The sequence below is a fragment of the Peromyscus maniculatus genome, chromosome 7, assembly GCF_049852395.1.
Source record: "Peromyscus maniculatus bairdii isolate BWxNUB_F1_BW_parent chromosome 7, HU_Pman_BW_mat_3.1, whole genome shotgun sequence".
NCBI classification, from domain to species: Eukaryota; Metazoa; Chordata; class Mammalia; order Rodentia; family Cricetidae; genus Peromyscus; species Peromyscus maniculatus.
Window position 1 is genome coordinate 16602974 of NC_134858.1, and position 25915 is coordinate 16628888.

General features: G+C 52.6%; 1 protein-coding gene across 2 annotated transcripts in view; it reads right to left on the reverse strand.

The window, feature by feature from the left end:
* Window positions 1–5174: 5174 nt before the first annotated feature.
* Col5a3 (collagen type V alpha 3 chain) overlaps window positions 5175–25915 on the reverse strand; it is a 51936-nt gene continuing 31195 nt past the window's right edge. For both annotated transcript variants that reach the window (XM_016005566.3, XM_006987036.3), the window contains exons 32-67: window positions 24463–24516; window positions 23219–23263; window positions 22942–22995; window positions 22771–22815; window positions 22003–22056; window positions 21855–21908; window positions 21290–21343; window positions 21074–21181; window positions 20828–20917; window positions 20336–20389; window positions 19238–19345; window positions 18362–18469; window positions 18225–18278; window positions 17516–17569; window positions 15119–15226; window positions 14260–14313; window positions 14030–14083; window positions 13897–13950; window positions 13722–13775; window positions 12930–13037; window positions 12048–12101; window positions 11844–11897; window positions 11623–11676; window positions 11240–11293; window positions 11013–11120; window positions 10827–10880; window positions 10079–10132; window positions 9806–9913; window positions 9469–9522; window positions 9351–9386; window positions 8525–8578; window positions 7561–7759; window positions 7362–7474; window positions 6736–6804; window positions 6199–6438; window positions 5175–6109 (exon numbers count right to left, since the gene is read on the reverse strand). In XM_016005566.3, the coding sequence (XP_015861052.1) occupies window positions 5963–6109; window positions 6199–6438; window positions 6736–6804; window positions 7362–7474; window positions 7561–7759; window positions 8525–8578; window positions 9351–9386; window positions 9469–9522; window positions 9806–9913; window positions 10079–10132; window positions 10827–10880; window positions 11013–11120; window positions 11240–11293; window positions 11623–11676; window positions 11844–11897; window positions 12048–12101; window positions 12930–13037; window positions 13722–13775; window positions 13897–13950; window positions 14030–14083; window positions 14260–14313; window positions 15119–15226; window positions 17516–17569; window positions 18225–18278; window positions 18362–18469; window positions 19238–19345; window positions 20336–20389; window positions 20828–20917; window positions 21074–21181; window positions 21290–21343; window positions 21855–21908; window positions 22003–22056; window positions 22771–22815; window positions 22942–22995; window positions 23219–23263; window positions 24463–24516 (2820 nt within the window). In that variant the 3' untranslated portion in view covers window positions 5175–5962. The remainder of the gene's footprint in view (window positions 6110–6198; window positions 6439–6735; window positions 6805–7361; window positions 7475–7560; window positions 7760–8524; window positions 8579–9350; window positions 9387–9468; window positions 9523–9805; window positions 9914–10078; window positions 10133–10826; window positions 10881–11012; window positions 11121–11239; window positions 11294–11622; window positions 11677–11843; window positions 11898–12047; window positions 12102–12929; window positions 13038–13721; window positions 13776–13896; window positions 13951–14029; window positions 14084–14259; window positions 14314–15118; window positions 15227–17515; window positions 17570–18224; window positions 18279–18361; window positions 18470–19237; window positions 19346–20335; window positions 20390–20827; window positions 20918–21073; window positions 21182–21289; window positions 21344–21854; window positions 21909–22002; window positions 22057–22770; window positions 22816–22941; window positions 22996–23218; window positions 23264–24462; window positions 24517–25915) is intronic.

The following is a 25915-nucleotide window of genomic DNA, read 5'->3' on the forward strand; positions in this document are numbered from 1 at the left end:
CAGGTCCCATGGATCCATCCGTCTCTGCTTGCTCAGCTCAGAGGTTACAAGCACAAGCCACCATGTCTGGCTGCTTTTCACCTGGCTTCTGGAAATCCAGTGGAGTTCCTCGTGCTTGTCATCCAAGCACTGTACTGACTACACTAGGGCTTGAACTGCTTATTGTGTAATTGAGGCGGGCTCTCATGGAGCCAAGGCTAACCCCAAGCTGAGGGTTATGTTGGAGTCCTGATCTTCCTGCCTCCACCACCCAGGTGCTGTGATAACATGCAAGTGCCAGGACATCTGCTTCATCCCACGCTGGGAAAGAAACCAGGTCTTCGTGCACGCTAGGCAAGTCCTTTGCCAGCTGAGTCCCTGCTCCAGAAATTTTTCTTATCACTGTTCCCTAAGCGATGACTATTCACACAACATTTACCCTGTATCAGGTATTATAAGACATGTTTTATTCATCTGCATATATGCATTTGTGGTGCTGGGGATGGATCCCAGGGTCTTACATATGCCAAGTGAGTGCTCTACCACAGAGCCGCTCCCCCAACCCCTCGTTGTGGGGTGGGGGATTCAAGGCGGAGACTCTGTCCGTGAGTCTGTGTCTAACCCTTAAAAAATTATTCTTTTTTAGGACTCAGTAGTTAAGAGCACTGACTTATCTTCCAAAGGACCTGAGTTCGATTCCCAACAGCCGCACGGTGGCTCACAGTCCCAGGGGATCCGTCGCCCTCTTCTGGCTTGTTGTGGGCACTGCATGAACACAGTATGCAGACACACAAGCAGGCTAAACACCCCCCCACACACATACACACACACACACACACACACACACTTATTGTTTTTTTGAGACAGAGTCTCGCTGTGTATCCCTGCTAGCCTGGAACTCACTACATTGACTAGGCCAGCTTTGAACTCAAAGATTCACCTGCCTCTGCCTCTCAAGTGCTGGGTGGGATTAAAGGCACGAGCCTCCACCACCCAGCTGCCAACAAAATTTTTAATTGCACTTACTCATTTGTGGTATGCGTGTGTATAAGTGAGGAGGGCAGAGGACAGCTTGCAGGGATTGCTTCTCTCCTTCCTTCACCAAGCGTGTTCCAGATCTTCCTGAGCTCAGGTCATTGAGCTCAGCAGCAAGCGTTTACCCACGCTCACCCCAGCCCTTTCATTCCATGCATGGAGAATGTCCAGCAGAGGTGGATTTTTGGAAACAGAATAGTGAGGCTGTCTAGGGATGGAGAAGAATAAGCAGCTGCTTATGGGTACGGTATTTTTTTCTGGGGTGATGTGGATATCCTAAAATTATGGTGATGGTAGGGCAAGTTGGAATTTACTAAAAACCACGTAATTGTATATCTTAAACAAGGGAATCACATGCTGTATAAATCATAACTCCACAAAGCTGTTTTTAAAAAAACCCCAGACCAACATCTAACCCTCAAGTCCCTCCAAACCCCCTTCATCTCAGCAGACTCTATATTGCGTCCCAAGCTGCCCCCGCTAGCTGAAGTCCCTTCAGCCCCCACAGAGGCACATCCCACCAGGGAGACCAGTCTCATTATCACCGAGACAGGACTTGTTATGTGGCCCAGACTGATGTCAAAATCATAATCCTCCTGCCTTGGTCTCTCTATAACAGGCCCCCAGACCTCAGTACAACTGATGCCATGTTAGAGGCATCATTCTGACCTTAAAACTCAGCAGGTACACCCACCAAAATAGGAGCAAAGACCCAAGCCATTGAAGACCTGGATCACAGTCCCAGGAAGCATGAAAGTCCCTAAATGTGCCGACGTTGCCTTCTGGCTTCTACTTCTGCTTCTTGCTAACTGTTCTTGCTAACTCAAGTGTGTCAACCAGGATGTGGATTTTGTGTGTAGAAAAAAAAACAAAAACAAAAACCAAGAACTGTGGGGATCCAGGCTGCATGATTTGGGCAAATTACCAGTGCAGCTGCCTGCAATACTTGACCGTGAATTACACTCGTGTGTGTGTGTGTGTGTGTGTGTGTGTGTGTGTGTGTGTGCCTGCGCACACGCATCTGTGCCATGGAGCATGCATGGAGGACAAAGGACAGCTCTCTGGAGTGGGCACCCTCCTTCCACCTTCCCACTGGCCCCAGGAATCAAGCTCAGGTTCTAAGCTTGCAGTGTGTTAAGTGCCTTTGGCAACTGGTCCATCTCTCTGGTCCCCCAGTTCTAGACTTTCCCGTCATCACTGCACCTATAACTCAAACGACTTTCCTCACTCCACAGCCACGGGCTCATTCAATGTGGAGGAAGTCAGTCTCCAACTCCAATCACTTCCGTTTCCACTTTCTGTTTGTTTTTGTTTTTCAAGACAAGGTTTCTCTGTGTAGCCCTGTCTGTCCTGGAACTCGCTCTGTAGACCAGGTTGGCCTTGAACTCAGAGATTCACCTGTCTCTTCCTCCTGAGTGCTGGGATTAAAGGCGTACGCTGCCACCACCTGGATCCTGGAGCACTTTTTTTTTTTTGAGGTGGTAGATTTGGAACCCAGAACCTTGCACATGCCAGGTAAGCTCTCTACCACTGAGCTGCAGCCTTGCCCTCAGCTTCAGGTGAATTCACCCAGCTTGGTTTCCAGTCTCCAACTCACAGTAAACTTCAACTCCTCGTTCAATTCTTTCCCCTCCAGACTCACCCTGAACTGTCACCCAAACCTTACACTGCTCATATCACCTCCAACTTTCACCATGTCCCATGGGAACCTCTGGATCCATCCTCCAGGCAAGCCAGAGACTGTCACCTTGGGGACTGGGACTGCTGCGGAGTGCTGGCCTAGCGTGTGAGGCCCTGGGCTCCATCCTCAGCAGGGCATTACCCAGCTGTGGAGTGAATGCCTGTGCTCCCAGGGCTAGGGAGGTGGAGACAGGGAGATCAGGGGTTCAAGGTCATCCTTGGCTGTATAATGATTTCAAGGCACTCTGGACTACATGATGGTCTTTGAAGAAAGAGAGAGAGAGAGAGGATATTTTCAACTTCTACAGTTGGTTCCTGGATGTTTGAATCTTTTTTCATCTTGCTTTTGGTTCTTTGATAGAGTCTCTCCATGTAGCTCTCCTGGAACTCACTCTGTCCACCAGGAAGACCCCAAACTCACAGAGATCCTCCTGCCTCTGCCTCCCAAGGACAGGGATTAAATGAACGCACCACCATCCCTGGTCTGGTTTAAATCTTAAGTTTTTATTTTTACATATGTTTACGGGGAGGAAGAGCACACGAGCCTATGGAGGTCAAAGGTCAGCCTGCAGGAACTGGTTCTCCCCCACCATGTGAGTGTGGGGACTGAACTCAGGCCACCAGTACTGGTGACAAGCACTTTAGCTGCTGAGCCATCTTACCAAGCCCCATGAACTGAATATTAAATATCCCCAAAGCAAGCCGGGCATGGTGGTGGCCCAGGCCTTTAGTCTCAGCACTCAGGAGGCAGAGGCAGGCAGATTTCTGTGAGTCTGAGGCCAGCCTGGTCTACAGATCAAGTTCCAGGGCAGCCAGGGCCATACACAGAGAAACCCTGTCTTGAAAAAAGAAAAAAGAAAGTCCCCCAAAGCCTCTTATGTTGACGATTTCATCTCCAGTTGCCAGTGGTATCAGAAAAAGTTCAGGTGGGGCCTGGTGAAGGAACTGGGTCATTTGGGGAACGTTGAGAGGACCTCAAAAACACTTCATCTTCCTTTCTCTCTTGCTCTCTCTGATTCCTGATTGTTGTGAGGTGAACAGCTCTGCTCCCCCATGCTCCCCACCCTGTGCTCCCCCATGCTCCCCACCATGTGCTCCCCCATGCTCCCCACCATGTGCTCCCCCATGCTCCCCACCATGTGCTCCCCCCATGTCTCTCTGCCTCACCGCAGGTCCAAAGTGCTGGGACCAATCACAGGCCAAGATGCTCCCACAGCACAGGCTTAACCCCACCTCTCCTCCTTTTGTGGCCTCAGATGCTTCATCACAGAACTGGCCAGCCCAGGCCCTTGATTGACAGGCCCTTGGCCTCTGTGATACATGATATTCAGAAGCCATTCCTAAATAATTAGGACAGGTGGCCAAGGACTGGGCAGACGGCTTGGTAAAGTGCTTGTTTCACAAGTATGAAGGCCTGAGTTCACACCCAGAACCAAGGTTTAAAAAACAGCCAAGTGTGGTAGTGTGTGTGTAACACTAGCACTGAGAAGCAGACACGGGCCAGCCAGGCTAACCTACTTGGCAAATTTCAAGCCAATAAGAGACTCTGTCTTAAAAACTAAAAAAAGAAAGGAAAGAAGGAAGGAGGGAGGGAGGGAGGGAGGGATGGAGGGAGGGAGAGAGAGAGAGACAGACAGAGACAGAGAGAGAGAGAGAGAGAGAGAGAGAGAGAGAGAGAGAGAGAGAGAGAAAGAAAGAAAGAAAGAAAGAAAGAAAGAAAGAAAGAAAGAAAGAAAGAAAGAAAGAAAGAAAGAAGGAAAGAAGGAAAGAAGGAAAGAAGGAAAGAAGGAAAGAAGGAAAGAAGGAAAGAAGGAAAGAAGGAAAGAAGGAAAGAAGGAAAAGCCAGAGATGGCTTAGCAGGTCTGTTGTGTTACTGCCAAGTCTGAGGACCCAAATTCAATCCCTGGAACCTATTTGGTGGAAAGGAGAGAACAAATTCCTACAAGTTGTCCTCTGGCCTTCACACACATGCTCTGGCCTCCACACACATGCTCTGACCTCCACACACATGCTCTGGCCTCCACACACATGCTCTGGCCTCCACATACATGCTCTGGCCTCCACACACATGCTCTGGCCTCCACACACATGCTCTGACCTCCACACACATGCTCTGACCTCCACACACATGCTCTGACCTCCACACACATGCTCTGGCCTCCACACACATGCTCTGGCCTCCACACACATGTTCTGGCCTCCACACACATGCTCTGGCCTCCACATACATGTTCTGGCCTCACACACATGCTCTGGCCTCCACACACATGCTCTGACCTCCATACACATGCTATGACCTCCACACACATGCTCTGGCCTCCACACACATGCTGTGACCTCCTCACAGGTACTCTCTAACCTCCTCACAAGTGCTGTGACCTCCACACACATGTTGTGACCCCTACACACATGCTGTGGCATGCTGCCACCACCCCCTACAAATGAAGATTTTTTAAAGAGGAAAAAGGAAAAAAAAAGAGCACAGTTTCTTGGTTTATTCTTGAGATGCCGATTTTGCCCTGTGACCTGGGGAGGAGGGGTACATAGTGGATGAGGAAGGGTAGAGATCCTTCTGGAATCTCTCATCATATCCCAGACTTCCTTCAGAAGGAAGCAGATTAAATAGACCACAGACCATTCATTCCTCTTTTCATACAGTTCCCAGTTATGAACAGGCCAGCACCATATAGGATCCTGATTGGTGCCCAACATCTCGGTCCCCAGAATGCTTGGGGTCCTAGGAGTGGGGCGCGTGGGGAGAGGAGAGTGCACAGAACTGGGTCAAGGGAGCAGAAGGGAGGCCCATGGGGGGGGGGGTCCCACTTTGATCTTGCTTTGCCTCGTACTCCAGAATGAATAGGAATGAGAGGGAAGAGTCCCAGGCAGGGATCAGGAGGTATCCAGTGCTTAACTATGGGAAGGATAGCACCAAGAGGTATGACGGGCACTGATGGCGGGCGGGCGGGGCGGGGAGGCGGGTGTGGGGGCTTTCATCAGCTCTGAGTTACAAGCTCACTGCGTGGAAGTCTGGGGAGGCAGTGGTGGTTGGGTGGAGGGGAGACAGAGCCAGCATACAGTTGGTTATGCCCCCTGGGATGAACAGGAGGGAGCTGGGCTCCCCACCCTCACCCCCCACAGGGGAGACGGAATAGACGGAGTCACACAACCCTGAATCCAGAGTCCCTGGTGATAAATAGAATGGCCGCTAAGCCTCAGCACCGAGTGGCCCCACGTGGGCTCCCTTCAACTTCCTTCCCACCGCAGAAGCTCAGCTGCGAAAGCACACGGGGCCAAGTTCAAACCCAAACTTCTGGTTCGTCTGGCCGAAGTCAATGGCAGCCACGTCCCACAGAGGCAGAAAACCCACGCGGGAAGAGCTGAATTCGAAGAGGGTCTTCGCCTGTCCCTTCCGGAGCTGGCCACGAGAGGGCACGGGGGTGAGTTAGAGAGAGGGTGGGCGGAGGCTTCCCGCTCCACCCTACAGCCCCCGGCCCCATGGCTCACCCGGCAGCCATCATGGGAGACCTTGACGGTAGCCGCTGCCGTCTGGCTGAAGGACAGCTCTTCCCAGTTGGTCCCTCGGAAGCGGATGGAGCGCCTGTGGTCACCCGCAGCTTCATCCAGCCAGGCCACTGAGTTCTGGCAGGAGTAAGTGAACCTCTGATGGGCGGCAGCGCTCAGCAGCTTCAGGAAGGTCAACTGGACCACGTTCACTGGGGAGCCATCGGCATCCACGTAGGAGAACTGCAGTGAGGCACAGAGGGTGAGAGGCACCTCAGCTCAGGCTCCGGGGAGGAACGAACCTCCCAGACTCACTGGCACTGCTACCCAGTCTCAATAGCCCAAACTGGTCTTGAATTCCTGATGTAGCTGAGGATGGCCTTGAACTCCTGAACTTACGTGGTGCTAGGAATGGAGCCCAGGGCTTTGTAGGTAAGTGCACGTCCTTATCTGTCTATCCTGTTTAATCTCACCCCGAATTCCCACACCAGTTCCCATAACTTCTCATGCCATCCTCCAAGTCAGCCTTTGGCGACCCACCTTCTTCCCTCGGCGGAAGGTGCTGTACCAGTCTCCAGGCTTCTCTTTGGACCAGGAGGCCAGTTTCACCTGAGGGAGGACGGGAAGGTCATTGGGCACCACCAACCCAAGTCCCCTCTGCCTCCTCATACTGGACATCGTGGATCATGGATGCCATAGGCAATGCCCTCAGCAAGGGGGCTGGCGGGTGGGTCCACAGCTCCCTCACAGCCACATGCAGCGATTTCCAGCATTCTCTGTGGTGACTGGGTGGAGCCCAGGGCCCATGGAACTCATGCTCAAGTAGAGGGGACAGAAGATTTGGTACCGCTAGGGAATGGAGCCTGGGGCCATGCATGTTCTTTAAGCTTCGGGGATGAAACCCAGCCACCCCACCCCACCCCTGCCCCTGTGTATGCTTGGCAAGCACTGAGGACGGGACCCCATGAGTGCTGGCCAAGTGCTCTATTGCTGGGCAGCACCCTTGCCTTGAGGTTTGCATTTCAGTCCTCTACTACAGGATATTCCTTGACACAGGTGTGTGTGTGGGGGGGGGGTTGTGTGTCATTTGAAGGCAGGATAAGGCCCCACAAAGTAGCCAAAGATGGAGGAGGTGAGAAAGAGACAGGATGGCTTCCTTCACTCACCGTCTCAAACTTCTTGTCCGGATAGAGACAGGTCTCACCTCCCGCAGTGAAGTTGCAGAAAACCTTGAAGGCATCCCGTGAGCAGCCCTGGTTGGGGTCGATCCAGTAGTCTCCTAGCGCAGAGCCAGACCCAGATGGATCAGTGGATATGAATGCTGAGATGCTCGCTTGCCCTTCCCGGGAGGGACCTAGACCTCACCATCTGGCAGGTGTGGGTGGTTGCGGTGAAGCTCATGGCATATGAGGCCTGGGTGTTGGGCTGTGCCAGGAGGTCGCTGCAGCTGCGCCAGCTCCAAGCTCAGCGAATTGAGTGAGGCCATCACCTCCTCCATCCCACCTTCTGGAGTATCCAACACTGAGCGGCGCCTTCGCAGGCCATGCAGCTCAGCAGGGGGACCCTGGATCCAAGGGAGTGGAGGAGGAGGAGAATCAGATAGACGCACAGACATGGGAGGCAGAGATTCAGAAGAGGGAGGAGAGGGGCAAGAAGAGGGAGGGAAGAGGGAAGAGGGAGATAGAGAATGAAAGAGTGATATAGATGTTGAGACAGAGGTGGGGAGAAGGATGGAGAGGCAGGGAAGGAGAGGTAGAATGGAGCAGCCACACCCGAGGGAGAAAAGCCCAGGTCACAGCCTCACAAATGGCCCCACTGGGACTGCCACTACCCCCAAGCCCAGACTGTCTTTGAAGGCCTCTTTGGGGTATTTGTTTTTTAAGATTTATTAATTTATTTGTTATGCATCCAGTATCCTGCCACCGTGTATGCCTGCAGGCCAGAAGAGGGCACCAGATCTCATTACAGATGGTTGTGAGCCACCATGTGGGTGCTGGGAACTGAACTCAGGACCTCTGGAAGAGCTGCCAGTGCTCTTAACCTCTGAGTCCTACTTGTTTGTTTTGAGACAGGGTCTCATGTACCCCAGGCTGGCCTCAAACTCACTATAGCTGAGGATAACCTTGAACTCCTGATCCTCCTGCCTCCACCTCCTCAGTGCTGGAATGACAGGTAGGCACCCCCACCCCCACTGTACTGCACTCCTCCCAAGGTTTTCAAGGAACTGCATTTTTGAGCCACAGACTGGAACACTGGGCTGGGTTCTGGGGGACCCATTAAGAACACCCCAAGCCTGATTCCTGCTCTCCTCCAGATTCTGGGAACTCACCGGGGGGCCAGGGGGGCCCGCTGGTCCAGTGTCTCCACGAGGACCAAGAGATCCCTGTGGGAGAGATCACTTTGGAATGACTCCTGTCAGTGGAGACCTGGTTCTACGAACACAAACACATGCACGTGCAACATGCACACACATATATACATGCACACATACATAGAGAAACACAGGCACACACATACATCTGAACACATGGGTTCACTTGCACACACACGTATGAATACACACCCACACACATGCACTCACATACACATGCATGTGTATGCATATACAACTGTGCATGCATACACCCATGTATACATGTAGACATGTATATACACTCCTCTAGAAGCCTCCCAAGCCCCCAGACTCCCACATTAAACTCTCCATTATAGCCCCCCCCCCACTTTCCCCAACACAGTCTCCCTCATTCCTGACCCACATTCCCCCTTTAAAACAGCCCCCTTGAACATTTTTCTCCCCACCCAGGGCAGGACACACACATATATACATGTGTCCATACATTCACATATATGCACACACGCAGGGCCCAGGAGAGGTTCCCAGTGTCCTGCACTAAACCTAAGCTGTGTATTTCCTTCCCTTGTCCTCTAAAATCAACACACAGCGTCTCCTGCAAGCCACAACTTAATCGGCAGAACTGTTTCCTTTTAGAGCAGTTCAGAAACCCCTGCCTACAATGCATAGCACCTCAGAGTCCAGGAATGCAGCCCTAGGGGCTGAGTACAGGGGGAGAGAACCAATGGGCAATGGCTGGGAGGGTGAGCTGGGGAGGGGTGGGGAGCTGGGACATGGAGACCCAGCGGGGCAGCGTACTCACCGGGGACCCCTTGGAGCCCTTCTGTCCCAGAGGGCCCTGTGGGGAGAGATAGGGAATGCTGAGGTCCCAACCCTGTCCACCATGGTGACCTCTCCATCCCACCAATCCCCACACTCACCACCACACCTGGGGGACCAGGGTGACCTAACGAGCCAACCGGACCAGGAAGACCCTGGAAAGGGGACATTGGGGTCAGCCTTAATGGGGTTCAGCCCTATTACCCAGACACCTCCCAGACACCTTTCTGTCCACTCAAAAGAATGTCTGAAGTCATACACAGACTCCCAGCTCTTCTAAAAGGCCCTCAAGCACCCAGACATAGCTTCCTACATGACAGTCCCAGTTAGAGGCCCCCATTTCCCCACACACAGCCCCTCCCACTCCACATCCCCCACCCTTCAAACCACCCCCTCTGAATAATTTTTTTCCCTGCCCAGGACAGGGCACACACTCACGGTGTCTCCCTGGGGGCCTGGAGGACCCTGCACTCCTGGTAACCCCTGATCGCCTTTCTCACCGGCCTCCCCTGGGGGACCAATGAGGCCTATTAGCCCAATGTGGCCCTGAAAGAGAAAGGTGCAGCAAGCAGATATGTTGGGAAATGTTTTCTCCTGGAGCCTTGGAAGGGATGATTTGGGAAGCAGTCAACATCCAATTCTCCCAGCCCTCTGGCCAGGGCAGGAGGTAAAGGTGAGGGCGGTGTGGGGAACAACAGGAGACAGGCTTACCTTCTCCCCCTTGGGGCCAGCATCTCCCTTCAGCCCTGGGAGGCCAGGGGGGCCCTGGGAAAAGATGAGGTTCAGCTTATGATTCCTTGAAAACTTGGGATGGAAAGGTACACCAGGGAACCACCCAGCTTTCAAATGCAAATGACCAGGGATGGGACGATGGGACAGTCGGGAGACAGGAGGGGGGGTGAGGAAATGGGGGTGGGAGGGAGGATGGCTGAGGATGCCAGGAGTCAGGATCAGCAGGAGTGGTCAGGGTAGAGCACAAGATGGGGGTCAGTGTAGAGAACAAGATGAGGTCAGTGTAGAGAACAAGATGAGGTCAGTGTAGAGAACAAGATGAGGTCAGTGTAGAGAACAAGATGGGGTCAGTGTAGAGAACAAGATGAGGTCAGTGCAGAGAACAAGATGGGGTCAGGGTAGAGAACAAGGTGGAGGTCAGGGTAGAGAACAAGGTGGGGTCAGTGTAGAGAACAAGATGGGGTCAGTGTAGATCACAAGATGGGGTCAGTGTAAAGAACAAGATGGGGTCAGTGCAGAGAACAAGATGGGGTCAGTGCAGAGAACAAGATGGGGTCAGTAGTGAGTACAGGCCATGGGTGTGAAGGTTTGGTGTGTAAAGTCAGTTAGAAGGGTGGTCAGGATGGGCAGATGAATGGCAGTGAGGGGCTAGCCTGCACCATCAGCACCACTGCTCACTCAATGTCCCTGGATGCCTAGTGATCACAGGGATAGGGAAGTCTCTTACCAGGGGCCCTGGAGGGCCTATCAGCCCAGGGGGTCCCAGGAGGCCTGGTCCACCCTGAGGAGGAGACAGAACAGAGATGTCCAGTGTGAACATTCCATCGCCCCCCAGGGTTGGTCCTCAACTGTGATGAAGCCCCAGCCAGAATCCCTGTCCATACTGTCTCCTCCCCATTTTTACACCACTTACCACAGGACCAGGGATCCCTGGAAGACCATCAGGCCCAAGCCGTCCAGGGGGCCCTCGGGCCCCAGTGGGACCTGTCCTGCCTGGGGGCCCATCAGGACCAGCATCTCCCTGAAATGGACAAGGATGGGGAAGCAGAGTCGGGACTCAGAGGGGAGGGGTAGGCCTGCTTCTGGTGAGTGACCTCGTGCCTCTGGTGGCACAAGGACCCATCCCAAGGGGGTACTCACCTTGGCCCCCTTCTCGCCCTCTCTGCCTTCTGGACCCATGCGGCCAGGGGGACCCTGGGGAGAGAAAATGTGAGGGTCAGTGTGGAACATTCAGGTTTATGTCAAGAGTGGGTGTGTGGGCTGGCAAGGTGGCCGGGCAGATAAAGAACGTTGCCTGAGACCCACATGGTAGGAGAGAATGGACTCTCATAAACTGTCCTCTGACCTCCACAGATAACTTTGTGGCACATTCACACACACACACATGCACACTAAATAAATAGTAATTAATTAATTAATATAATTTCAGAAATTTTAGGAAGAGTGGGGCATTGTGGAGGTGGGGCTCTCGCGCTGCCTAACATGGTGGACGTGGGACCCTCGGGCAGCAGATCATCGCTCACCCTCTTGCCAGGGAGCCCCCGGGCACCAGGTTCGCCTGAAGCTCCAGGTGGTCCCTGTTTAGTAAGAGAAGCCACAGCATCAACCCGCAACTGAAGGCAGTCCCACAGTACCACCCCCCTCCCCCTCCAGCCACTCACAGTCATGGGGCTCCTGCAGAGACCCACTCCCATCACCAGAGCTACGCCATCCCCAACACTACACCCCCATGCTCCCCACTCACCGGTCCCCCGACATCACCGGCATCTCCCTTCTCCCCAGGGATGCCATCCATGCCCTAGGAGGGGACACAGTGGAAGATCTTGGGATAGGTATGGTAGAGGTGAGAGGTCACTCGTGCCTCTCAGCTTGTCCAGGGTTAGGGGGATGGGGTAGATGGAGACACATTTAGGGAACATATTGGGCTTCAGGGACAGCTGACACCCACCGGAACTCCAGGATCTCCTGGGGGTCCTAGATCTCCAGGGAGTCCTGTGGGGCCCTAGAATGAAAATGCTTACTGATCACACCTCAGAATGAGTGAGGAGTCATTCCTTCATACCCCAGGTAATGTCCCCAGACCAGCTGCAGGGGACATGTCACAAACAAAACACAAAATGAAGGGCTGGGTTTTATAGTTCAGGCAATAAAGTGTTTTCTCCATGCATAAGAGGCTAGGTGTGGGGCCAGCAGGAGGGCTCTACTTCTCCATTACATTTCCATATTTCATTTACTCACTCATCCATCCATCCATCCATCCATCCATCCATCCATCCATCCATCCATCCATCTATTCATTTCATCTTTATCTGGGTAGCTCAGAGAATTAGAAAATAGGAAGAAGAGGAGCTGGAGAGATGGCTCAGTGGTTGAGAGCACTGGCTGCTCTTCTGGAGGACCAGGGTTCCATTCCCAGCACCCACAGGTTGGCTCACACCTATCTGTATGACCCTAATTCCAGAGCATCTGACACCCTCTTCTAACCTGTGCACATGTGGTGCACAGACACACATGTAGGCAAAATACCCGTACACATAACATTTTTTTGAAAAAGAAAAATTAGCCGGGCGGTGATGGCACACACTTTTAATCCCAACACTCGGGAGGCAGAGCCAGGCGGATCTCTGTGAGTTCAAGGCCAGCCTGGTCTACAGAGGGAGATCCAGGACAGGCACCAAAACTACACAGAGAAACCCTGTCTCGAAAAACCAAAAAAAGAAAAGAAAATTTAAAAACCAATAGGAATAAGAGGTGCCAGCCTATCTTAGGGATCAGGCTTTACTATAACAAGAACCCCACATTCTCTGCTTTTTCTCCTCCCAGGACTTACCATGTTCCCTTTAGACCCGTCCTCTCCAGGGGGTCCCTTCTTGCCTGGAGGTCCAGCAGCCCCCGATGGACCCGAATCCCCCTTTTCGCCTATTTCGCCTTTGGGCCCCTTTGTAGAAACAAAGGTCAGAAGTCAAAGGTCAGAGTGGCATGGTCTCTTCCAGGGAACAATGATGAGCGCACTTGGATAAGGACACTTGCCCTGGAAGCCTGACAACCTGGGTTCAATCCCCGGAACCCATGGTGGAAGAGAACTGACCTCCACACCTGCGCAACACTCTCACACACAGTAATAAATATAATATAGGTATTTTTAAAGATAAGCAGGGCTGGAAGGTGTCCCAGTGGTTAAGAATACATACTACTCATGCAGAGGACCCAAAATCAGCTGCTGGCACCCACATCAGGCAGCTCACAACCTCCTGTCACTCAGCTCCAGGGGATCCAATGCCAGGGAACTAGAGCTGAGTCGGGGATGATGTGGTCGCCCACAGGTCTGCCCTGGTCCGTGTGCTGCCCTTGGGTACATTAAATAACGGTCCCCCCTGTGTCCCCCAGTTCGAGGCTTGTCGCTTGGATTTAAAGCCCTAGCTGTCTCCTCAGCCCTGCGCCCTTGTGGGACTGTACATAGATTCCCTGAGATCTTCCCGGGGGAGCGTCTTTCATCAAGATAACCAGGGATATCTGGGATCAGGGATGCTCTAAGTACCCCTGGAGGTCATGGTAGCCTGACATGCTCAAGGTCAGCAGTTCCCTATGGTGAGTACAAGAGCAATGTTCTGTAGGGACTCACAGGGATGCCGGGAATTCCTGGGGGTCCAGCGTCTCCAGTATTCCCTGGCTCACCCTGTGAAAGGCAAAGAAAACAGGAAGCAAGGAAAGTAGGGAGGAGGGTCCCCATACAGCTGTAGGCAATAGGGACAGGCCTTGTCCCCTCCATCCTGGGCAGGCTCAAGCTCTCCTCTTACCTTCTCACCCACAGCACCAGGCTGACCTACTCCTCCAGGCAGCCCTGGAGGACCCTGGAGAGACAAGGGGAGTGTGAGTCCCTACAAGTATGGCAGATCCATAGAGGCATTCTGCCCATATCAGAATTCTCACCTCTGATCCACTGGGCCCAGGAGGACCCCGAGGGCCTGGAGCTCCATGAGGACCCTGTCAAAGAACCAAATAGTGTGCAATGAACCCCCATGATTCCACCAGAAAGGCTACAGTGGCCACAGATAGCCTATGTGTGTGATCCTTAAGATGACCGCGTACCCTGTGAGCTTTCAGACAGATCAGTGGTCACTCCCATCCCCCCATCTTCCATAACCCTGGCAAGTCCATACCATGGATCCCACATCTCCAACCTCGCCCTTCTCCCCAGGAGGGCCCGGCAGCCCCTGTGAAACAAAGAGAAAAACAGTAGTACAGACAGCTGGTGAGGTGGCCCATCTGGTCAAGTACCTCCTGAACAAGAGTGAGGACCTGAGTCTGGATCCCTAGAGCCCGTTCTCAAAAGGCCAGAGACAGCAGAGCTTGCCTGTAGCCCCAGGCAGAGACAGGAGGACCCCTGGAGCTTGCTGGTGGCCGGCGGCCAAATCAAGGAGCTCCAGATTCAATGAGACATCCTCTCAAAAATAAGGTGTGGAGAGTCGTCGAAATGGCTCCGTGGGTGATGGTGCTTTCCACCAAGCCTGATGCCCTGAGTTTGATCCCTGGACTCACACTGTGGAAGCAGAACCAGCTCCTACAAGTTGTCCTCTGACAGCCACACACGTGCCATAGCACGAATGAGCATGTGAGCGCACACACACACACACTAAATGCTAAAAAGAAAATATTAGATGGAGAACAATAGAGGAAAACACTCAGTCTCAACTCACCCTCCACACGTACCCACGCCAACCTTCATATTTTAATTTGTTTGTTTGTTTTGAGGTAGACTCACCATGTAGCCCACTGGCCTGGAACTCTACATAGACCAGGCTGGCCTCAAACTCACAGAAATCCACCTGCCTCTGCCTCCTGAGTGCTGGGATTAAAGGTGTCTACCATTACATTCAGCACTCTGAGCTTTTCATTTTTATAAACCACTAAGACTCAGGGATAGCAATAGACAAACACACACACAAGCACAACACACACAAAGATTGGAGCCTGGGGTGAGGGGATGGAGAGGTGGCACCCCCAAACTCAAGCACCGACCTGCAGACCTGGAGGACCAATTACACCTACAAAGCCTCGGACTCCATCGTCTCCCTTCTGCCCGAAGAGGCCAGGGGGTCCCCGGCGACCCTGAGCCCCGTCAGCACCCTGTAAAGAAGATGGGGACACACACGTTGGTGTCCAGATCAAAGGCTGCAGACAGGGTCAAAGGTCAGGACGGAGGCTAGTGGATGGAATCAAGTGTGGTGAGCGTCAGGCCTTAGTCTGATGTGGAGTTCAGGCTGAGGATCAAAGTCGGAGCAATGAAGGTACCCGGTGACATCTAAGTCAATGACACATGCTGAGTCAGGACTGTGGTTCAAGTAAGGTCATGAGCAGAGTTTGTAGGGGGTTGAGATGGATTTTAGGGATAGGCTGGAAGTTATGACCTAATATGGCTTGGTGACCCTCTGACCTGGACCAGCAGGTCATTATTCATCAGTGACAGGGTTCCTAACGGGGAGGTGGCCAGGAGACGAGAAGATAAAGAAGACAGAGTCTTGCACAAGCAGTCTTATGCTAAGCAAGCTCGTTAGGAAATGCAGCATCAAGATGGCGGTGGTGGCGCACGCCTTTAATCCCAGCACTCAGGAGGCAGTGGGTTTGAGGCCAGCCTGGTCTACAGAGTGAGATCCAGGACAGCCAGGGCTGTTACAAAGAGAAAGCCTGTCTCAAAAAGTCCCCCTCCCCACAAGAGAAGTACAGCATCTTGTGTACATTTTTTTCTGAAAGGGAAAATGGGACAAGGTCAGCAGAAAGCTGTAACAACGGAACGAAGTCGGAAGAAGCTAATCAGTGAGCGCTGACGAGGGGCACAGGGTTCCTCGGGTGTCTTTGACCAGCACGTAGCAGCCTTGGGCCTGATGACCACAGCCCTTAGGGTGGAAACAGTTGGGTTCTCAGGATCTGAAGCTGCAGCTCCCCCAAGGCCCTGGCCCCCGTCCATTGCTGGCTCTGACAACCATGTTCCTGGTTTAGAGGAAGAACTATGTTCTTTCTCCATATATCAGGGCCTCAGGGAACGATTTGGATCAGCCTACTCAACAAAACCCAAAGGTGGTGTGTTAGAACCTTGATCCCAGAATTCACATGTTGCTTTGAGACAGGCTCTCACGGAGCCCAGGCTGACGTCAAAGTCCCTTTGTAGCTGAGAATGACCTTGAACTCATGATCCTTCTGCTATGGATGAAACTCGGGGCTTTGTGCATGACAGGCAAGCACTCTGCCAACCAAATCACATCCCCAGCCTCCTCCCAAGTTCATATGCTGTAGTGGTTTGAATTAAAATGCCCCCCCAGAGGCCCATAGGGAGCGGCGCTAGAAGGAGGTGAGGCCTTGTTGGAGTAGGTGTGATCTTGCTGGAGGAAACGCCACTAGGGGGTGGGCTTTGCATCTCGGTGTGTCTCCATTCTCTACCTGCTGCCTGCAGATCCAGATGAAGAACTCTCAGCTACCTCTCCAATACCATGTCTGCCTGCACACCACTATGCTACCCGACATGAAGATAAAGGACTAAACCTCTGACCTGTAGCCAGCCCCAATTAAATGTTTTCCTTTATAAGAGTTGCTGTAGGGCTGGAGAGATGGCTCAGAGGTTAAGAGCACTGACGGCTCTTCCAGAGGTCCTGAGTTCAATTCCCAGCACCCACATGGTGGCTCACAACCATCTGTAATGGGATCTGGTGCCCTCTTCTGGCCTGTAGTCATACATGCTGTATACATAATAAATAAACAAACAAACATGTAAATAAATCTTAAAAAAAGTAAAGAGTTACTGTAGTCATGGTGTCTCTTCATAGCAACAGACCCCCTAACTAAGACATATGTTGAGAGTATTTGGAAGTAGGGCCTTATGAAAGTCCTTAGCATCAGATGCAATCATGAGGGTGGGGCCCCACAATGGTGTATTAGTGGCTTTACAAGAAGATCAAGAAAAGACCCAAGTTCGCATACTTGCTAATAACACACTATGTTGCAATAAAGCAAGAAGACCTTGGCCAGATGCCACCACCACTGTTAGGGATTTCCTAGCCTCCATAAGTAACCCAGATAAATCACTTAGCCTCAGTGATTTTTTTAACAGTGGCAGAAAATTAACTAAGGCAAGCTGGAGTCTAATTCAAAGTTCAAGTTCCCGTCTGAGGCCAGCATTGGAGTGGGGAGACCAGGGTGAAGCAAGGATTTGCATGCTTTAGGTGTTTGATTTGGATGAAGATCAAAGCAGAAAGCAGAGAGGATGGGCTGAAATGGGATTCAAGGTCAGAATTGAGTTCATCATGGGTGTTGGCACTGAGGGGACACCAGGGCTGGGCAAGGATGCTGGGATTTTATTCAGAAGAGTGGCACACTGTCTTCCTTCAAGGATCCAGGGTATAGTCACTTGGTGGGAGCACTCACCGGGGGGCCTGGATGACCCGCTGGACCCCTTATCCCTGTTGGTCCGGGTGGGCCCTGAAGTGGGAAACAAAATAGAAAATTCTATCAGAACTGAGCATGGTGGTTCATGCCTGTGATCCCAGCACTCAGGAGAACCAGGAGTCAAGTCAGCCTCAGCTACACAGCAAGTGTGAGGCCAGCCTGGGTTACACACGAACTCTTTTATCTAAAGAAAAAAAAGGCAAAATAAAGCAAACCTTCCCCTAGGATGGAGTGAAACCTGTTGGTGCTGGGAGTAGAGTTCTGGGGGGAATGGCTGAAGGCTCCAGGCCATGGTAGATTTTCACCATGGATAGGAGATTTTGAGACCCAGAGGGGCCTTCCTCTAAATTTTTATTTTATTTATGTATTTTGTATGTGTGTGTGCATGTATGTGGCAGCTTATAAGAGTTGATTGTTTGGGTTTTTTTCACCACGGAGGTGGGGACGGAATGCAGGTCATCGGGTTTAGTGGCAACACCTTTTCCCACTGAGCCACGGCACCATCCCGAGAAAGAGAGGTCTTTCTTACTCTCCTGCCCTCTCAGAGCTGGAACAGTGCTCCGATGGGGATCTTTGGACCTTTAGCTCCAGTGAGCTAGGTGCCAAAACTAGGCTGAGGGAAGCAGAAAGCCCAGGCCACCCCATATCTCCTCCCATGAGCACACCTCCCTGGGGGGTCCCCACTCACCGCATCTCCTTTATCCCCTTTGCTTCCCTTGTGACCAGGCATCCCTACTTCCCCCTGCAGGACAAACACATTAGGAAGTGTCCAGCCCCCATCAGACCCACTCTCTCCCTGGGCTGTCCCTTTCCTGGTCTCCTCACCTTGTCTCCTTCCTCACCAGAAGGCCCCGCAGCTCCAGGGGGTCCCTGAAGTCCTGGCAGCCCTGGGATACCATCTTTCCCAGTGGGACCAGGGGCACCCCGTTCTCCCTGATGGAGGAAGAGGAAGGAGAGAAGTTAGGAGCAGGGAACACAGAAGAAGACATCTGTATAACCATTTCTTTAAAATTGAAATTATCCATCTTGAAAAGAACTCCTTAAGTCTCAGGATACAAACAACCCACAAGTCTCAGAAAGTTCCTGAAACTTACAGGATTCACCAGTCCCCCTTCCTCAAGGCTGTAGAAGCAGTTAACAGCTGCCAAGGAGAGTCTTTGGCCTATCAAACTGCCTGCAAGTTGCACAGGGAGCTCCAGGGATGTAGCTCTTCTGAGCCATGAGCCAGACTGAGACGGTCATTCAGTGATGCAGCTACTTTTGAGTCAGCCATATTTTGTAAGTCACTCCTCACCCATGCTCCTGTCATTAATCCCAATAAACTCCCAGCTTTATTAAGATGGACTTGGGAAAGATCATTTTAAGAATTGATTTTTTTAAGTTTATTTTATTTTTAATTATGTATATATGTATGTATATGTGAAAGGGTAAGTATGTGCATATGAGTGCAATTGCGCGTGGAGGCCAGAAGTGGGTAACAGATCACAGGGAGCTGGAGTTACAGGCAGCCATGAGCCCACCAATGCATATGCTGGGAATGGATCTGAGGTACTCTGCAAGAGCAGTAAGTGCTACTCACTGAGTCATGCCCTCTCCAGCCCACAGAAATAGAAGTTCATTGGTCAGTTGTTGATGTCCTATCTGGAGTGAGTAGATGCTTGTTCACATCTCCCCAGAAAAAGTCACCCAACAGACACTTACCGGAGACCCCTTCTCACCAGCAGGACCAACAGGGCCTTGCCCACCACTCTGGCCAGGAAGACCAATGCCACCAGAAGGGCCCACAGGACCACGCTCGCCCGGGGAGCCCTGGAAAAGGGGTGGAGGGCCAGGAATGTTTAAAATGACAGGGCTTTGGCACCAGTATCATATCTTATACACAGCCAGAGGGCACCTTCAGCACCCGAGGAATGACCCTCTTCACAAACCTTCCTCAACTTGAGGACCGTGAAGCCCTGCATGAACCTCTCCTCACTCACTCAGCCCCAGCTACACAGACCTGGCTGCTCCTCAAACCTGTAGAGCATGGTCCTTTCCCCAGGGTCTTCTCACACGCTCCCCCAGGTATCCACAAGACTCCATACTCATCTCCTCCAGGTCCTGGCTCAAATACGACCTCTCCGGGATGCCTCCCCCAACAAGCTATTTAAAATGCTCTTCCCAGCACTCCAGGTTCTCTGTTCTTTTTCATTTTTGTTCCTTTCCACTTCCTCTCCCTTTCCTTTCTTCCTCCCTCCCTCCTTCCCTTCCCTTTAACAGGGCCTTGGTAAGTAGACCAGGCTAGCCCCAAATTCACAATCCTATTGCCTCAACCTCCCACACTACCACATGCAGCCCATATAATACTTTTCTTTTTCCATTTGTGTGTGTGTACGTGTGGGTGCATGTGCACACGTATGCATGTGGTGCCTGAGGTTGATGTCAGGCCTCATCCTCATTTTCCACCATGTCTATTGAGGCAGAGCCTCTCAGTCAAACCCAGGGCCCGCTGATGGGGCTAATCCCACTAACAGGCTTCCTCTGGGGACCCACCGACATTCCCTCAGGTGCTAGGGTTCCAAACTCAGGTCCCCATGATTGTGTGACACTGAGCCAGCTCCCCACCCAGTCCTATGACAGCTATTTTAGAGGAGAAAGCTGAGGCTTCCCAGTGAGACTCGGGTCATGGGGGTCAGAATCGGGTGTGCTCCAGGCCCACATTCCCCTACAGCACAAGCTCTTCCCCGAGGGCATCAGGCTCTGAAGACTTTGACACCCTTGCCAGCCCTCTCCCTACCCGGCCAGTGTGCTTATACTTACATTGGCCCCAACAGGGCCGGGGGGACCCTTGTCACCCTTCAAACCAATGGGTCCCTGGGGGAAGAAATGACCAGTCAGAAAATCTCCCGGGACCCCAAGGATTTGCCTTCACTTTGGGGAACCCTCACCATTCCTAGACCTATTGCAGGTGGGCCCTGAGTTCTGCAGATCTGTCCGCTCCAGGTCTCTGCCACTACCATGTCTGTGTGTGTGTGTGTGTGTGTGTGTGTGTGCTCACACCTGCCGTGGCACACTTGTCAAGGTCAGAGAACAACTAGCAAGAGTTCTCTCCTTCTATCATGTGGGTCTTGGGGACCGAACTCAGGTCGTCAGGCTTGGCAGCAGGCCTCTTCACCTGCTGAGTCACCTCACCGGCCACCACTAACGTCTCTTTACCCAGGGCCCCTCCAGTCTGCCATCACTGTAGCCACTCCTGAAGGAACCTCCTCTTCTCTACCCCTCAGCCCCAGAGGATGCGCCAAAGATACTCACTGGGTCGCCGGGGGCTCCTTGGGGGCCAGGAAAGCCCATGGGCCCAGGTGGCCCCTCCTTCCCAGGGGACCCCAGGGGTCCTAGCTCACCCTGTAAGAGAGCCAAGGGAGGGAAGTTAGCCTCAGAAGTGGGCTGTCTCCGCCAGACTCTGGGCCCTCCCCAAGCGGCTAATTTCCAGCAGCTCCTCCCACAGTGTGGGGCCCGTGGTTTGGGGGACTACCTTGGGTAGTTTACCCAAGATCTTACCTTGGCCCCTTCTTTGCCCTCTGTGCCTGGAAGACCGTGTTCGCCGGGAGGTCCAGGGGGCCCTGGAGGGCCCCTCTCACCCAGAGGCCCCACGTCCCCTACCTTTCCCTGGAAACAAGCAAGGGATTCTTGAGCAGCCTGGAGGTGGGGAGACCTCCAGCTGCACATGTCCTCAGGTGACAAAAAATGGAGAAGGTTGGTGGGGGCCACTCTGACCTGAGGACCAAGGACGCCAGCTGGTCCAGGGGGGCCCGTCTGGCCTTGGAAGCCCTAAGGAGAGAAAGAGAAAGGAGCATCACATGGGAAGGAGAAAAGGAGAGCCCAAGAGCTTGGGGAGACGGCTCAGTGTGTAAGATGCCCTATTCAGCTTCCCAGCATCCATGCAGAGAGCCTGGTGCGCTGCGTCCTACTCCTCATCCCGGTGATGGGGAGGTAAAGACCTGGGGCTCCCTGGGGCTCACTGGAAAGCCAGTCTAACCTAATCAGTGAGCCCCATGCAAGAGAACCTGAGCGCGAGCCCCCAGCACCCACGTGAAAGCCATGCATAGTTCTCATGCCTGTAACCCCAGCACTGTTGAGTGCAGACAGGTGATCTTGGGCATTGTTGGCCAGACGGCCTAGCCAAAATGGCAAGCTTCAGGCTCAGTCCTAAAAGGTAAGATGGAGGGACAGAGGAAGATACCCAGCATCCTTTTCTGGTCTCCACATGTAGCACATGCACCGCTCCCTCCATACACAAGGGCCCAACACAGTCGGGAGTCAGAGGTCAAGGGTCACTTACCAATTCTCCTCTTTGCCCAGGGTGTCCAGGTACCCCATCTTTCCCCTGAGGACCCTGGGGAACAAAGGAAGAGGGAACGAAGGTTTAGAACCGGAGCAGCGCCACCCTGCACCCTTCCCCATTGGCTCAGTCAGGGCGTATCACTCACTGGGGGGCCCTTTGGTCCAGGGAATCCTGGGGGACCTTGCAGACCCGGAAGACCCTGAAATGTAACCAAAAATCATTACTTCATCCCTCCTGAGTGTCTTGCATCTAAATCCCACAAAAATGACCTTAAAGCCGGGCAGTGGTGGCGCACGCCTTTAATCCCAGCACTTGGGAGGCAGAGGCATATGGATCTCTGTGAGTTCAAGGTCAACCTGGTCTACAGAGAGAGATCCAGGAAAGGCAGGACTGTTACACAGAGAAACCCCATCTTGGAAAAAAAAAAAAATGACCTTAAAAGCTCGCACAGTGCTGGCAGGATGGCTCAGATAAAGCCTATGGCCTGAGTTCCATCCCCAGATCCCACAGGCGGATGGAGGAATCAAGAGTTGTCCTCTGATCTCCACAATCACACAAACACAGAGAGAGTTTTGTCTTGTTTTTCACTAAAGCCAGCACACACTGAGCACCTACAGAATGCAGGATGTGGTGCTGAGCCTGGCTCACGGCATGTCATCTTATTCTCCACTGCAGCCCACTGAGATGGGACCGCGGTTACCCTGCTTTATAAAGGAAGAAACTGATGCAAAAAGAAGTTAAGCAACTTGCCCAAGGTCACACAGCAGGCAAGTGGCACAGCTGGGAACTGAACTCATAGATCTCTGGCCTTGGAGGCTGAACTCATTCACAGACACACTCATGCACTGCTCAGAATCACACACACACACACACACACACACACACACACACACACACACACACATTCACTCACCTTTTCTCCAGGGGCCCCAGGAGACCCGTTTTGGCCCACATCACCCTGGAACAGAAGAAACCAGCTTCAAGCCCAGAACACACTCAACTGGGAGGACTGGGCAGGGACCTGAGTTAGCCTGAGATAGACAAAGGGCCCTTGGTCATCCCCTACCCCCACTCACTCCCATACCTTGGGGCCAGGCTGGCCTGTGGCCCCTGGTTGTCCCCGGTCTCCTCGGGCGCCCTGCATAGAAAGAAATTTTAAAAAAGAAAGAAAAAAAAAAGCAAAGAAGAAAAGTGAGAAGGTAGGTGGGCCTGGGAGAGGACACCGCACATGACGTCCTTCCTCCAGAATCCCTCCAACTCCACCAGGGACAGGGGCAGGGCCCAACCCCTTCCCTGCCCACTCAGGACTTCGCCACCCCACCTCCCCTCAGACCTGTGTCCCCATGTGAGCATTTCCTTACCGGCACACCGCGTTCTCCTTCCTCCCCTGGCTGCCCCGCTTTGCCCTGGAGAGCGAGTCAGAACAGAAAGTGAGAACGGCCCTGTGCGTCATGAGAACACATGCACACAAGTGTCCGCAGGTGGGAATGTGTGTATACAAGGACGTCTACAAGGAAAAACTGTTCAGGGAGTGAAACTAACCCAGAGGAGAGGCATGTGTCGTAGGCAGCAATACTGGAGGGGTGGAGCCATCTAAGCCTTTAAAACAGGAGTCCCAGATACCCGACATGGAGCTACAGAATTTGGTGTTTGCCCCGCTGGGTTTCAGTCTTGCCTGGGTATTCCTTCACCATTCTTCCCTTGTGGAATGGGAATTATCTCTATGGCACTGTGATTTGTTTTTGTAGTTGACTTTTTTGGTTTGGGGTTTTTTTTTTTTTTTGGAGAGGGGGAGGCATTGAGACAGGGTTTCTCATGTTACAGCTCTGACTGTCCTGGAACTCACTTTGTAGACCAGGCTGGCCTCGAACTCACAGAGATCTGTCTGCCTCTGCCTCCCGAGTGCTGGGATTAAAGGCGTGTGTCACCACTGCCCGGCTTGTATTTGACTTTTAAAGCATTGGCAGTTTGAAAGACATCAAGGTCTTCCAGGTTAGATTATATTTTACATTCAGAACTAAGCATGAGACTCTGGGGACAGGAAGAGGAGGTTATGGATTTAAATCAATGTGTTAGTATGTCCAGTTGACAAGGGGTGTTGCTGTGCCAGTTAGGTCTTTTGTAAGAGGGGTGTGTGTGTATGTATGTGTGTGTGTGTGTGTGTGTGTGTGTGTGTGTGTGTGTGTCTGGGAACACCTGCATAAAAGGGCAGGTGTTCACAGAGGCCAGAAGAGGGCATCAGATCCCCTGGAGCCAGAACTACAGATAGATGATTGTGAGACACCTGACGGGGTGCTGAGAATCAAACTCCAGTCCTCCGGGAGAGCAGCCAGTGCTCTTAATGGAGCCAACGCTCCAGCCCTGTGATGGTTAGTTTGAACTGTCAGCTTGAGCAATCTGGAACCATCCAGGGAGAGTCTCAGTGAGGGATTGCCTATATCGGGGTAGCCTGTGGCAATGCCTGTGGAAGTGTCTAGACTGCCCTGATTGACAGAGGAAGACAGTCTGACAAGCACAAACTGTCCCAGCACCCACCTCCTGGCATACACAAGCTGCTCCCTTGGGCCAGGCCGACCCTCCCCACACCCCCTGGATCACAACTCACCCTTTTGCCCTTCTCTCCCAGCGGTCCCAGGGGTCCAGGAAATCCAGTAGATCCCTGAACAGAGAGAATTAAACATGAGATTCTGGGATGAGTGAGCGTCAGGCAGAATTGGTCCCTGGCTCCATTCTTCAGCTTTCTTGCATCACCTCCGGCCCCAGCCTCCTCAGAGGGGCCCTCCATCGTCCTCCCCACAGCAGCCACACTGCCCTCCTCCAAACTCCACAGGCATGCTAGCATGCTCCTGCCCCAGACCTTTGCACACGTCCCTTCTCTCGTTCTTCTCTTAGGGGTACACAAAGCCATCACTCACCATTTACAACTTTTATGTGCATGTGTATGTGATGTGTGTGTGTGTGTGTGTGTGTGTGTGAGAGAGAGAGAGAGAGAGAGAGAGAGAGAGAGAGAGAGAGAGAGAGAGAGCAGGGGCACATATAGAAGCCACAGAAGAATGTCAGGTGGCCCACTCTATCATTCTCTCCTTTCATCGAGCAAAACACCTGCCTAGCATGCAGGAAGTCCTGAGCTCCACCAGCAGCACCACACAACACAGGTCCCAGCATTCACAGTGAAACAGGAGGATCAGGAGTTCAAGGTCAGCCTCATCTACATACCAAGTGTGAGGCTAGCCTGAGCTACATGAGACCCTGTCTCAACAAAAAACAAGAGGGGCTGGTGGGCAGTGTGGCACTCAGGAGGTAGAGACAGGGAGTCCCTGAAGGGACAAGCTGGCTAGCTAGACAACTGGCATCGGTGAGCTCTGGGTTCAAGTGAGAGACCCTGCCTTGATATATAAGGTGGGAGTGATGGGAAGATACTGGCCATCAACGTCCAGCTTCCATGCTCAGGTGTACCTGCACACACGGAGGCCAACACACATCTGAACATGAACACACACACAACAAGCACCTGGAAAGTCATCAAAAGAGGAGTGGGAATCTGTGGGAGGTCGTTAGGCTATGGGGGTGTCTTTGAGTGGGATTGGGTGCCTGTGTCTCTCTGTCTCCCTTCTCTCTTTCTTTCTCCCTTTTCTCTCTCCCCTTTCTTTCTCCCCTTCCCTCCTGTCTCTTCTCTCCCCACCTCTCCCCTGTCCCCACTTTCCTGGTTCACGATGTGAGTGGCTCCTGTCTGCCTCCATCCTGACACCAGAAGCCAAAAGTCACTCAAGACCATGAGCCAAATATTTCTTGACTACAAAAGTTAGTCTCCAACTCTGGCAAGACAACCATGTCAACTCCAAACAGCAAAAGCATGGAACTCAGGAAGAATTCTGTTTCCGGTGAGATGGTTCGTGGGTAAAGGGGCTGTTACCAGTCCTAATGGCCTGAGTTCGATCTGCAGCACCGGCATGGTGGAAGGAGAGAACTGACCCCCACGAGCTGTCCTTTAGTGTGGATCTGTGCATGGACCTAGTGCCCATGGGGAACAGAAAAGGGCACTGGACCCCCTGGAGCTA